Source organism: Cydia pomonella, unplaced genomic scaffold, assembly GCF_033807575.1.
Source record: "Cydia pomonella isolate Wapato2018A unplaced genomic scaffold, ilCydPomo1 PGA_scaffold_206, whole genome shotgun sequence".
NCBI classification, from domain to species: domain Eukaryota; kingdom Metazoa; phylum Arthropoda; class Insecta; order Lepidoptera; family Tortricidae; genus Cydia; species Cydia pomonella.
Genome location: NW_026907846.1, coordinates 150,434 through 163,989, shown reverse-complemented (window position 1 = coordinate 163,989; position 13,556 = coordinate 150,434). Strand labels below are relative to the sequence as shown.

The 13,556-nt window shown below is 33.6% G+C and overlaps 1 protein-coding gene across 4 annotated transcripts in view; it reads right to left on the bottom strand.

The window, feature by feature from the left end:
• LOC133533812 (elongation of very long chain fatty acids protein 7-like) overlaps window positions 1-13,556 on the bottom strand; it is a 48,983-nt gene that overhangs the window by 8,377 nt on the left and 27,050 nt on the right. Inside the window, exons 1-2 of one of the 4 annotated variants that reach the window (XM_061872862.1) lie at window positions 8,662-8,987; window positions 4,668-4,739 (exon numbers count right to left, since the gene is read on the bottom strand). In XM_061872862.1, coding sequence (XP_061728846.1) covers window positions 4,668-4,725 — 58 coding nt within the window. In that variant the 5' untranslated portion in view covers window positions 4,726-4,739; window positions 8,662-8,987. Of the gene's footprint in view, window positions 1-4,667; window positions 4,740-8,661; window positions 8,988-13,556 lie in introns of those variants that run through there. The other 3 variants (XM_061872863.1, XM_061872865.1, XM_061872864.1) reach the window with 3 other exon arrangements.

Here is a 13,556-nt window from a genome sequence, read left to right as displayed (position 1 = left end):
GTCAAAAGTGATATTTCTCCAAGCAAAAATGTCACTTTTAATACTGACAGATCAGTATCATACAGATCATTGCTATAGTCCACATTGCAGATAATTGTATCTGTATTACATATACATACAAAGTTTCAAACTAGTTTAGTATCTGGTGACAGACGGCCAGATAGACAGACAGATGGACGGCCAGCGAAGTCTTAGTAATAGGGTCCTGTTTTACCATTTTGGTACGGAACCCTAAAAACCAAGAAAAGTTATCCTAGATATCAAAAATAGTATTTTTTGTAGAGGCAAGTCTATAAAAATATTAAAATAACCTAATTAAAAAATTAAAAAATATTTCCATAGCCAACATTTATTTCATAAAATAAAAATGTTATAATTAGATAATTCGTATGTATTTTGATACTTACGAAGATTCACACGGTACATTTTCAAAGTCTTATTGAAAAACAACTATGCTTAAATAGCTTATCCTTATGGTATTTTTGAACGAAAAAGAAGAAAAAATGTCCCAAATTATAAATATAAATTTTGTTTACTTTCCATTTCGTTACCACCGTATACAGAACTTATAACACATATAAACAGCTAGTTCGCCATTTGTACATTTTTCTTTATGTGTGCAATAAAGTTTAAATAAATAAATATAGAAATATAACATCAAAAAAATCACTTTTGCCTTCAAAAGAATTTAAAATATACTCGTACATATTTGTATACTCTTCATTGTTCGAAACTATCAAAGGTAACAACTCGACTAATATGAACGTAGTAATCTTTTTATGATTTATATCTCTATGATTATTTCTGCAAAAAATACAAAAGCGACATAGTCATTTTTAGGGTTCCGTACAGGCGTACACGAGGGGTTACAAATAGAACCGTTTTACTAAGACCCCGCTAGTCCGCCGGTCTTTCAGTGATCGGTATCACAAGAATCGTAATATACCTGGTACGGTCACGTGTGAAAATATCGATACAAAAAAAGTGCCAAGAATATGTATACACGAATTTATTGCCCATATATTTAGGTAGTTTATACATATTTTTGGCACTTTTGTTGTGTCAATATTTTCAGAGGTGACTGCAACTATTCATAAGTTTTGCGACGTTGACAATGTCATGAAAGTAACGACAATCAGATAAATAAGTATCGAAACAGGCATGGCAATTATGTATTGGTTATTTCAGCATAGAATTCGAAATATTTCTGAATATTTTGGTATATAGTTTAATATTTTATCTATTACAGTTTTCTTATACTTCCGGGCACCCCCTAAATACGTATTACACGACTATAATGAAGTACAGTAGGCGATTTAAACAAACTCGTTTTATTTGAATTACTTATAGTGTGGTCGTCAAATAAAAATCTTATACCTTTAAACGAGCAATTCTTGTATATATATATTTCTGTGATCTCGGAATCGGCTCTAACGATTTCGCTGAAATTTGGTATATGGGGGTTTTTATGGGTATACAATCGATCTAGATTAGTCTTATGTTTGGGAAAACGCGTATTTTCGAGTTTTCATGCGTTTTTCTTTCGTCGCAGAATATGGTCGCTAATTTCGTGTTGCCGGCTACTGTCCGTCTGGTCCAGCGGGTTAAGATTAAGACGCGGACGGCTAGAAACGAGTGTTTACGGGTTCGAATCTCGCCCGGTGACTAGCTTTTTTTTTATATGTTCAAGTTTATATATAATTCTTAAATTTTTATTGTTTTAGACAAGTTTAATTTAGTAAAAAAATGTAGTTAAGATTATCACCATATTACAATAAATAGTTATATTAATATAATCGTGCAACATTTCAGTAATTGAACTATTTGAGTTTACTAAGTATTTATAATATTATTTAATCGTATTTTTATTTTTAACTGACTAATGACAAACAAACTATAAAAATAGAATTAAAAATAAGAAAACCTCAGCACAAGATTTTTTGTTGTATTTTGTTGTACACTTTTCGTTCATTCCATTCCGTTATTGTCTATTATAAAGTCTATGAAAAATGGAAACGGTGTAGAAATAAAAATCTAGGGGATAATTATCCACCTATTAGAATAAAAAAGCACGTAAATCTGAATAAAAATACCATAAAAATTTCAAAGAGTAGTGTAACCATATTTTTAAACAATATTTTGTTTAGACCCAGGTTTATTTTGGTACGAAACCCTTTGTTTTGAAGCCCGACTCGCAATAGTTAATATATTCCGCCTTGATTTTTTATGAGTATTTGGGGAATATCAAAAAACTAAATACACACACTTAACACTAAGACATTCATTACCCTCCCTCCATTGTCAGTTTGATAATATTATACAATACAGTCAGAATAAAAAATGATTAATCCAAGGCTAAATTTTGACAAAAAAACTGGAAATTCAAATGCTTCTATACTTAATATTATATAGATCGTGTCATTCACAAAGACGCGTGTCTTGACTCGTATTGTCGTGTTATTAAAGATAAGATTTGACAAATCTGCGCGTCATCGTGGATGACACGTACTGTAAATGCGAAAATAACTCCTGCTGTTGCATTTGAGTAATTTGAGTGGGCCCATATTTTTATACTTGACTGTACCTGATTTAAATGAAATTTGGTATGGAGATAGTTTCAGTCGCAGCGAAGGACATATGAAAGTTTTTTTTAATATGACTGTAAGATCATAAGACTTATAATAATAATAAATATTATAGGACATTATTACACAAATTGACTAAGTAAGCTCAATAAGGCTTGTGTTGAGGGTACTTAGACAACGATATATATAATATATAAATATTTTTAAATACTTAAATACATAGAAAACACCCATGACTCAGAAACAAATATCCATGCTCATCACACGAATAAATGCCCTTACCAGGATTTGAACCCGGGACCATCAGCTTCGCAGGGTCACTACCCACTAGGCCAAACCGGTCGTCAAATTATCTTTATCAGTTATCTTTTGTATGTCGTATAATTCACAGAAGCAGCTCGATTCGGGCAACCAATGTCACTTTGACGGTAGAAATATCGTAGATATATCTTACTGGGATCACAGCGGAATCGAAATAAACGTCAATTTTGACATGTCGTTTAGTTATCGATCTTTTAAAGATCTTTCCAAGATCTTAAACGTGTCTTAATCACTCTTCAAATCGGGCCGTTATGTTCGTGATTTTTTTCTGTCGAAAGAATAATCTCCCTATAAGTAATATATTCAGAAACGATAAACTAACGGCCTAAATGAACAAATCTGTATCAGTTTTAAATGTCGTATGAAAAGCGTGTGCATTGGTCATTACACTCATCGGCTTTCTTATTGCGCGCTCGTTTACAGCTCGGGTGCACAATATCGCCTCGTGTGTGGTGACCAGATTAGCACAATTGTATCATAATGTACTATTATAGCGATCAAAAACACAGTACTAAAATAAGAATTCTACTAAGTAATACATGACATCCATACACACGCATATAGATAATGAGACAGAAGTTTTTATGGCAAAATAAAGTGATTGACAAAATCAAATATCGACATGTCTATTATCGATGTTACCTTAGCGTTATATATATTTTTAACATTGTATAAAATGATAGCTACCGCGAAATACACAACACGTTCGATATCTTCTTTTACAGTACATATGGGGCTACTTTATAGCACTAGTGCGAGAAGTAGCATATTACGTTACTGTGTCGAACATTTAAAGGGCCATATGTACTGTAAAACGTTGTACGATACATGTGCGAATAGGTAATTCGCAACTCGTGTCGATTTAAAACACTCCCTTCGGTCGTGTTTTAATTTATCGCCACTCGTTTCGAATTTCCTATTTTTCGCACTTGTATCGTAATGTACTATTATACACCCATTGGTAGTTTTCTTATTTTTTACACTGTATTTTTTATTATTGTTTAATATTTGTTATAAAGAAATTATGGTCGGATTTGTAATTGATTTCCCGGTAAATTACAGCAAGTAAAATTTACATCTTTTAATTATTAATCTATGACTGACTTATCGATTTTATTATTATTTTGTCGATATTTCATTTTCTCAAGCACTCGTTTTTGCCACAAAAACTTCTATTTCTGTAGATAATACATTAGACCTACTTAATTTAAATACAATAGAATAGAATATAATTATAAATTGATATAAACAATTGACATTGAAATTAGTGGGCGTTTCGCAAAGCAATCTACTTTTTCAGTAGTTTTACTGTTATTTTAATTAACATTTTGTTGTAAGTACTATTTTTCATTATCTATCTTTAGTAAAAACTTTTAATATGTGAACTCGGGAATAATACACAATATGTCTAAGTCCAAATAAATATAATAAGCTATTTTTAGCTTGTCCAAAAAACTATGCGCTCAAATATATTAGTTTTACTAAGTACTATATTTGTATCTCCTTGGATTTCACGGACCTATAAATCCCGGTCTTTTGATAGGCTTTCGTGGGATATAGATCCAACACGTACGCCCCTTGAAGAGCTTTAATGTCATGTAGAACGCCGGCTGGAACCCGTTCACAGGCGCAACAATAGACACCCATCAACCGGTCGCAGCAGGCATTGGGACTATTGTAGAAAAAGTGACCAGTATAACGGTCTATTGATTGAAGTTTGTGTGGACTAAGTTATACTATATTATACTAAGTTATACTCACATTTGCTTTTTGATAGATCCCATGAAGCGAAGTTTTTAAGGTTGAGTGCGGTTGCCATCTTCTCACTCACAACTGCAAAAATTAAAACTTTATCACTTAAATATAATGAGTAAAATGACCAGTGGCACGAGCGGTCAATACTACCGCCTCCTAAACTGTGCTGGTAGGAAATGGCGAATAACATTAATTTTTGCCCTAACATTATAACTGGTACTAGTTTTGGCTAGCGGCATACTTTCTTTTAGAGGATTCGACTTTCAAACGATAATAACGCACAGACGGATAGGACTTATTTTATATTCACAAAATATGAAAATCGGTGGGTAATTTGGCGTGTTCAAAAATCTTTGTGAGTTCATGTTTGAATTTATTTACCAGTCTGACATCTGAATTACGAGCACTATTCGGAGAAAAAACTGTCAAATTTTTTTAATTCATTAACACTACTTTTCCATGGGCATGGAAGTAACGTAATGGAAAAAATAGTAGATTAATTGATATCTTTCTTTTTGTAGTAGAATCAATACTACAATTTGAGAACCTTTAGGCCAAAATACATGTGAAGTGAAATGCATTTTATTCATTATATAAATATTACTCTTATTGACATTTCGACAATACCTAGGTTGTCCCTATAGCTATGTATACATTGACATTATCTTTTTTGTCGTGATATTTCTTTATTTATTAATTTTAAATTTTTATATTTTTTGTTTTAATGTTAAGTTGACGATCTTTTAGTGAAAGCCTTTGTTTTATCCTTTTGTGTAAAATACTGTGTCTTTTTCTTCAAGAAATAAATAAATCTAATCTAATCTACTCTATGATTATAAAGTCAGACCAAGCTAAGTTGGCAGTGATTCTGATAGCCCTGTGAAAGTGTTAAGTAAACGTCATATTTTCATAGAAGTTTGACATTCAAAATAACACTGTCATTGGCTGTCAAAATCGCTGACAAATTATCTTGGTCTGAATCTAGATGAATTTTTTAACGTTAGAAAAGTATAAATTAGTGTAGTGGTCAATCGGTGTAATGATTTTTTTTAAGAATAATTGGTCGGTTTCACTTATCGTGATATAATTGAATAGTCAATGCGGGAAAATCCGTTTGTGGGAAATTCCGTACACGAACGTACTATTTTTCAACTGTATGAAATATAGCTCACCTGCTTTAGACTGCTTTAACTTCAAGCAATCGCTGCTTTGTCGATGAAGTCAAGACTCGTGTTTGAAATAAGCGCTCGTTTAGGGAATTTCCCACAGACGGGTTTGGCCGCATTTACTCAGGAAATAATAATTCGTGGTTCCTCATTGTCCAAATAGCAGAATGTTAAAAAACCGACCAAGAGCATGTCGGGCCATGCTCAGTGTAGGGTCCCGTAGTTACTCGTTCGTCAAAATTAGGGCTTGCATGACAGATCTGAAAGGTATGGGAATATCCGCGGATCCGGATCCAGATTCGGGTAATTTTATACATTTCAGATCCGGATTGCAAACCCTAATCAAAATAGACTTTTTGCAAAAACTCAAAAACGGCTGAACCGATCAGTTTCACTATAGTTTTCCTTGTTCAAATATTTTTTTGAACCCATAGTTCCGAAGTTGGAGGGAGGGGGGGGGTAATTTTTTTTTTAATTTTAAAACTAATACGGGACTTAATCGCGTAAACTTACATCCCGTATTAGATTTAAAATTATGAATGAAAATCGTGTTGATTTAAATCAATACATTTTTTTGTTTTCTTGAAGACCCATATTCGTTATGAAAGACCTATCCAACGACACCCCGGACTATATAGGGTTGAAGCGAAAACAAAATTCATCCCCATTTTTCGAGTAGGGGAGCCACCCTAAAAAAAAAAAACATTTATCTAGTTTTTATTTTACAACTTTGTCGGTGTAACTGATTTCTTATTATTATTATTTATTATTTTAAACTTAATTGCACATAAAAAACAGTACAACAGGTGGCCTTAATACCAATACGCATTCTCTACCAGTCAACTATAAGGCAAAACAGAAATACTTCAAAGTGGGTGCAGTGAGAATTAAACAAAAAAAATCGTAACTTTTGAGCGAAATAAAATTTCTAAATAAATACTATAGTATGTTTGATTATGTTGTATGATTTATATACCTATTCGTGCCCAATTTTAGGTTTCTAGCACTAAGGATCACCGAGGAAAGCAGCGGACGGACGGACAGACGGACATGGCGAAACTAACAGAGTTCCTAGTTGACTACGGAACCCTAAAAAGTTGAACCACGGCTAAAAAACTGTGTGTGAATACCTTATAAGGCAGGTGGTAAACATGGCGTTTTTTCTCGTTTTCGTGATTTAAAACGCTCATTGTTTTTTTGAATGACATTCATGTCCATGTTTATTTTACAACCACTGACATTGTGACACTCAAAGTGGCATTCAATAGAAATTGCAAAAAAGGAAAAAAAAAAACATTTGACACATAATCTAAATATTTCATCATCTAAATCATCTTCCTCGGGTTGTACCGGCATTTTGCCACGGCTCATGGGAGCCTGAGGTCCGTTTGGCAACGAATCCCAAGAATTGGCGCAGGCACTACTTTTTTACGAAAGCGAGTGCCGTCTGACCTTCCAACCCAGAGGGTGATCTATGTAGGTCTTATTGGGTTACGGTTTCCTCACGAAGTTTTCCTTCACCGAAAAGCGACTAGTAAATATCAAATGATATTTCGTACATAAGTTCCGAAAAACTCAGTCGTACGAGCCGGGGTTTGAACCCGCGACCTCCGGATTGCAAGTCGCACGCTCTTACCGCTAGGCCACCAGCGCTTTCTTTTAATGTACTTGTGGCAGAAGGTTCCGCTCTTCTATAGTTTAAATAAATAAATAATATTATAGGACATTATTACACAAATTGACTAAGTCCTACAGTAAGCTCAATAAGGCTTGTGTTGAGGGTACTTAGACAACGATATATATAATATATAAATATTTATAAATACTTATATACATAGAAAACACCCATGACTCAGGAACAACAAAGGAACAAATATCCATGCTCATCACACGAATAAATGCCCATACCAGGATTTGAACCCGGGACCATCGGCTTTATAGGCAGGGTCACTACCCACTAGGCCAGACAGGTCGTCAATCGTCAGTTTGAAAGGGACAACCAAAATATAATTTAATTTAATATGTTACAATATGTTCAAAATAAGTTTGCATTATAAAAAACTTTACGTGCTTTCTTTGCTAGCAGAATGAATAATACATAATGTATGTGTCAGCTCTATAGTTATGTTTTGTCATTATTTATGTATATATTATAAGTGACATATGTCTGTATATTTAAATGTAGGTATGTATGGAATGTTATTATATTATATTTGGTGGTTGTTGTTAAAGTAGCACCGCCCACAATCTCTCTCCTTTGCCTAAAGGTTGACTGGTAGATAATGCCTCATGGCATTAATATCTGGAGGACTACCAGACAAATATCTACTTATAGCGTTGTGTTCCTGCCGGTGAGTAAGGTTGCCAGAGCTCAACGGGGGGTGGGGGGATGGGTTTAGGGTCGGCAACGCGCATATTACTCCTCTGGAGTTGCAGGCATACATAGGCTACGGAGACTGCTTACCATCAGGCGGGCCGTATGCTTGTTTGCCACCGACGTAGTACAAAAAAAAGACAGAGCTTTGCTCGGAAAACATATGAAAACTCAAAAATGCGCATTTCCCCAAGGATAAGACCTAGCTAGATCGATTTTTCGCCCCCAAAAACTCCCATATAGCAAATTTCATCGAAATCGTTAGAGCCGTTTCGGAGATCCCCAAAATATACAAACATATATACAAGAATTGCTCGTTTAAAGGTATAAGATAAGACACCATACAAAATTACTGCGTGTAATTTTCCAGATTATCCTATCGTAATTAAACGAAATTTGTATACATTGTCAGAAAGAGTAAAAAAAAAAAGAATTATAAAAGAAAATGTTATCTACTTACAGTTCAATACAAACTTTTTGAGATTATAGAAACTCTCAGTATGAAGTATAAAGAACTTACACGAGGTACGCCTTGTGATGTGGGGCGCTAAATGATAACTGTTAAGTATTGAATATATATTTATTTAGTCTCAAAGAACGCGTAAATGCTATTATATATACTTAGCTACGGACGTGTGTGGGTAAGGCTTAGTACACAAGCTACACCTTCCCCTTGAAGAAAATACTTTTACAGTACATATGGTGCTACTTTTCCGCACTAGTGCGTAAATTAGCACATTATGTTACTATGTCGAAAATTTAAAGGGTCATATATACTGTACAACGTTGTACGATACATGTGCGAATTCGCCACTCGTTACGAATTTCCTATTTTTCGTACTTATATCGTAAATAAATATATTATATAATAACATTTCATTTAATTGTGCATCTACGTAAAGCTTGCCTTTTTTAACTCATTAATTTTAAGGCCCTGCATCGAAAAATAACGGGATCTTTGAAGCGTGGCAGGGGCTAGCCCCGGAAACAAACTGGCGTGATTTTCGGATATATGTATCTTGACTATATGATAAGAGGTATGATACTAGTCGAAACAAAAAGGCTTAAAATTTTCTCGATAGAATATAAATCCAAAGTTACATCTACATGTTTAGTGTTTACCTCAGTGCAACTAGAAAACACATCTTCATCCAGCATAATCCACTTTAAACTAAAGGTTTTCATCTCGTCTTAAACATCATTCAACTAAATATTAACTTATTATCTTATACAAACGGATTTGTTCTGGTTTTTGATTTTATGAATTCAACAGAAAACGCCCATTTTACGCAGTTCGGTTTCTCTTTCTGTCATGCGTCAAAGTCATAAATGCGTCCTTTATGCCAGTAATGTTAGATGGCCGTAGTGCCTCAAAGAGGTAAGACCTATGTCAAATCGCGCAGCGCTCCAAATTACGTAAAATCGACATATCCAATAAACGTTGAGTCGTAGCTCTATTAACTAGTAACGGAATCTGAGGTCTACTACGAATGGAGCTATCTTTACAGGCCTATACGTTACGCATGTGTGCGTGTTTGCTTAGCTACGTCAAAGTCTAATACTCTTTGAACAATTACAACGGGTAAGGAAATTTCGACAGCTTCTGTAATGTATCAGTAGCTGTGTGGTCGTGTAGACACCAAAGAAAAAATGCGAGACATCTATAGACCAATCTAATCGCAACTTTTTGTTTTCTTGTTTTGTTCCTATATAATATCTTTATTCCTTATTTTCTATTTTATTGTAAAAGTAAATCTTGTCTGTCTTATACAGAAATAAAGTTATTCTTTTAAATATGTGTATAAAAAACATATTTTAATCACACGAATAATTTTATTTTATTCATACCAATTTTTGTATAGCCTAGGTAATCTTTATGTAAAACAAATATACCTACTTATTATATAAAAAAACGAAAAATCAACAAATTTATTAGAAAAAAAAAAACTTGTTTGCACGGGCCGGGGTTTGAACCAGCGACCTCTGATTTGTAATCCGCATGCCTTAAGAACATAATTCACATAATTTATTTAACAGGATACTGTCAAAACGTCAATGACTAATATGACTTTTCAGCAAAGAGTAAAGTAAGTATGCTTTTCAGTTTGATTTTACTTGACAAGGAGCAATAAGAAAAACGTACCGAATCGTCCTTTTCTTAAAATTGCCATTCAAAGAAAATTCAGCTCGTGTGTGGTGCTATCTATAGTTTTTTTTTTTATATGGGTATGCTGACAGCTGTTGTTTCAATACGATTTTGCGAGATTTGGCGTTTTTAGGTTAAAATTATATAGAGATAACACCTGTCACCCTACCCATCGAGTTTGAAAAATACTATAAATGTTAACATATACAGGATGGTTTTTGATAATGTACATCGTAGAACTTAATAATAACTGTTTTTAATTTCTTTTTTTTTCAGATTTTAAAATTATACCGCTCTACTTTTATACCTTATTAATATATCTTAGTCTTGACAAAGACGATTAAAGTTTTATACTTAGCAAAATCGCTTACTAACAATGTCTTTACAAAATCGCTCTCCTGTAAGTTTAGGCAACTGCTATAGTAGATACCACCATTTAACAGTTGCTTCAACCTCTTGTCTAACTGTCTGATAATTAAAGTAGTTCCTAATAGACGGCTTTGTGCAATTATGGATATCCCGATCAAACTTTTCATTTCAGAGGAACGCGATTCTGTGTTGATAATGTTAGTCTATACTTTATTTGTCCATGCTCTTGAAACCATTAGCCAACCAATTAGCTTATGGCGGGCATTGAAGGGTCATTCTTTGAAATCAGATTATTAAATATAATTTCAATATAAGCCCATCAATCTAAAAGCGACGAGAGAATGAAAAAAACCGATAAGGGAATGATAAGGAATGACATAATGACAATGAATTTCGGAACAATTAGTTCCAAAATAATACACTGAATCATAGAACGCTCTTAGCAACTTAATGTTATTTTTAAGATCTATAGAACGAAGTGCCAAGCGTTGATTTTAGTTGAAACCCCAGTCCAAAGGGATGGAATGAGAACCAGGGGAAAAGAAATAAGTATGTCTTTGATCAACTGTTATGATTACGATAATTTTACTTAATCCATGAAAGTAAATAATCATTTACTTGACATATGATTTAACATTGTACATGCCCATGAAGAATACATTTTATATCAAAACACACGGGAATGAAAATCACAGTGAACCAAAGCCAGGGGAACGATATTATGAAATCGTTTATTTCAGGTGAAAGACCCATAATTACATCACAAACAAACGAAAATACAATACAAATTAACTTAAATTAAAAACAGTCAAAATAACAAACAAAATAAAAAAAAACAGTAAGAATAGCATATATTTTTAAGAAAATAAGTTAACTGAATATCAATATACTTAGTAATTTACCTCTAGTTTTATGTCAACCTAATATCCTAAGAGCATTTATTAGAAACATAATATTAAGAAGTTCGAAATGTCACGAAACGTGTAGTGTGACTTCCTCGGATTTTATGATATCTTATTTTTCTTTGAAAGTGATTTTGGAAGAATTTTATATCAAATGTTAACACTTACACCTATTCCACAATACGGTTTAAAAATTGTATGGATATATAACGACTTTATAAAAAATTTAATAACATACGAGATCAGTTTTCGTGTCACCGCCGCGCGTGGTAACATAAACATGCAGTACTCGGTAGAAAGTTACCTTTACGTCTGGCAGCCTTTTTAACGCTATTTTTTTAGAACAGCAATACTGTGTTGGTGTCATATTTGCAAATGGCTGAAGGGAGAAGTGTTGTCGAAAATTATTTATTTGTGTTAATTAAAGAAAAAATAAAGGTCAACCTTAACGCGTCACCGCCGTGTTTGAGTTTTAAAAGTCACTACTCATTTCACGTTATTGTTTGTAACATAAGATATACCTACTACATTCGAGATTGAGCTAATTATTTAATATTTGCAAAGTCAAAGGTAATTTTTAGGTAATACCGAACATGTTTCAAATTGTCACGACAGTGGCCTCAAAATTCTGTCCCCACCACGGACTTTTGAATCCATGTTCGTGACATATAGACACGTGGTCGTGACATTCTCAATTCGTTTGATTAATTTAGAGGCATAGTCACTCTTTAGAAATGGATTTTATTAGATACGTTCATTTGTTATTATTGCCCAACTGCCAAAGCAGAAAAATGGTTTCCGCGTGTATGTGGATGTATGATGTGTATCCGGTTCTTTGTCACGCTCTACAGCGCTAGTTTGACGAATTTCAACGTATGAGCTGTCATTCGATGTGTCGTAGTTATACTTAGGCTATATTAAAAATATTGTATAATTCAAAATAGTGGAGTTGGCCGCCAAAATGCTGAAACGTCACGACTGAGGGACACTTTGTGACAACCGTGATTATGTACTCATTTTATTTACCTTTCCTGAGGGTATTAAGCTTGACCATATGCATCAAAAAATGCTTTTTATACGTAACAATATGTGAAAAATAAAAAGCTTTTATGAAAAAATATTTTTCTGGACACAATTTAAGAATCACCCTGATTGTTTGAGTAATTGTTTAAAAGTTATTAGTTGAATATTACATATTTCAGCGTAATAAAAATACTTAGTTCACTTTTTTTTGGTAGTTTTCGTTGTTACCATATTACTTACTTTTTTCTTTTATTTATATGTAGGTAGTTCCCACTGACAACTGTGATTCACTATCATCCGAAAAATTGGTCGTCGGAAAACGGCACCCTGTATTTCCTGCCTCAACAATATATTACTAAATAAAATATGATAACTAACAATGTAAGATACCGAATTTAAAAAGATAGGTAGTGTTATACTTACAATTAACTATACTATTAACATCTTCCAAAAATCAACAATAAAAATTGGCTATATTGTAGTCTCAGATTTATTACAATTTACAACAATATATTTTTTTATTTTCTAGTAGCAAGTAATAACGCCATCTTTTTTATTTTCTAAGAATTAAGTTTCTGGCCGACCACGTATAATCGTAGTTAACTTTTGTAACGCTAGATGGAGCTTTCACCTACACGTGCGCCGCGGACTCCGCGGAGCGCTTCCATGTGTGCGTGCTAGCGGGGAGTGAGGAAGCTAGCGGGCGTGGCTTACGAACCGGTATTCGCGGCTTTAGTAGGCCCTTAAGGCCCTGCATCGAAAAATAACGGGATCTTTGAAGCGTGGCAGGGGCTAGCCCCGGAAACAAACTGGCGTGATTTTCGGATATATGTATCTTGACTATATGATAAGAGGTATGATACTAGTCGAAACAAAAAGGCTTAAAATTTTCTCGATAGAATATAAATCCAAAGT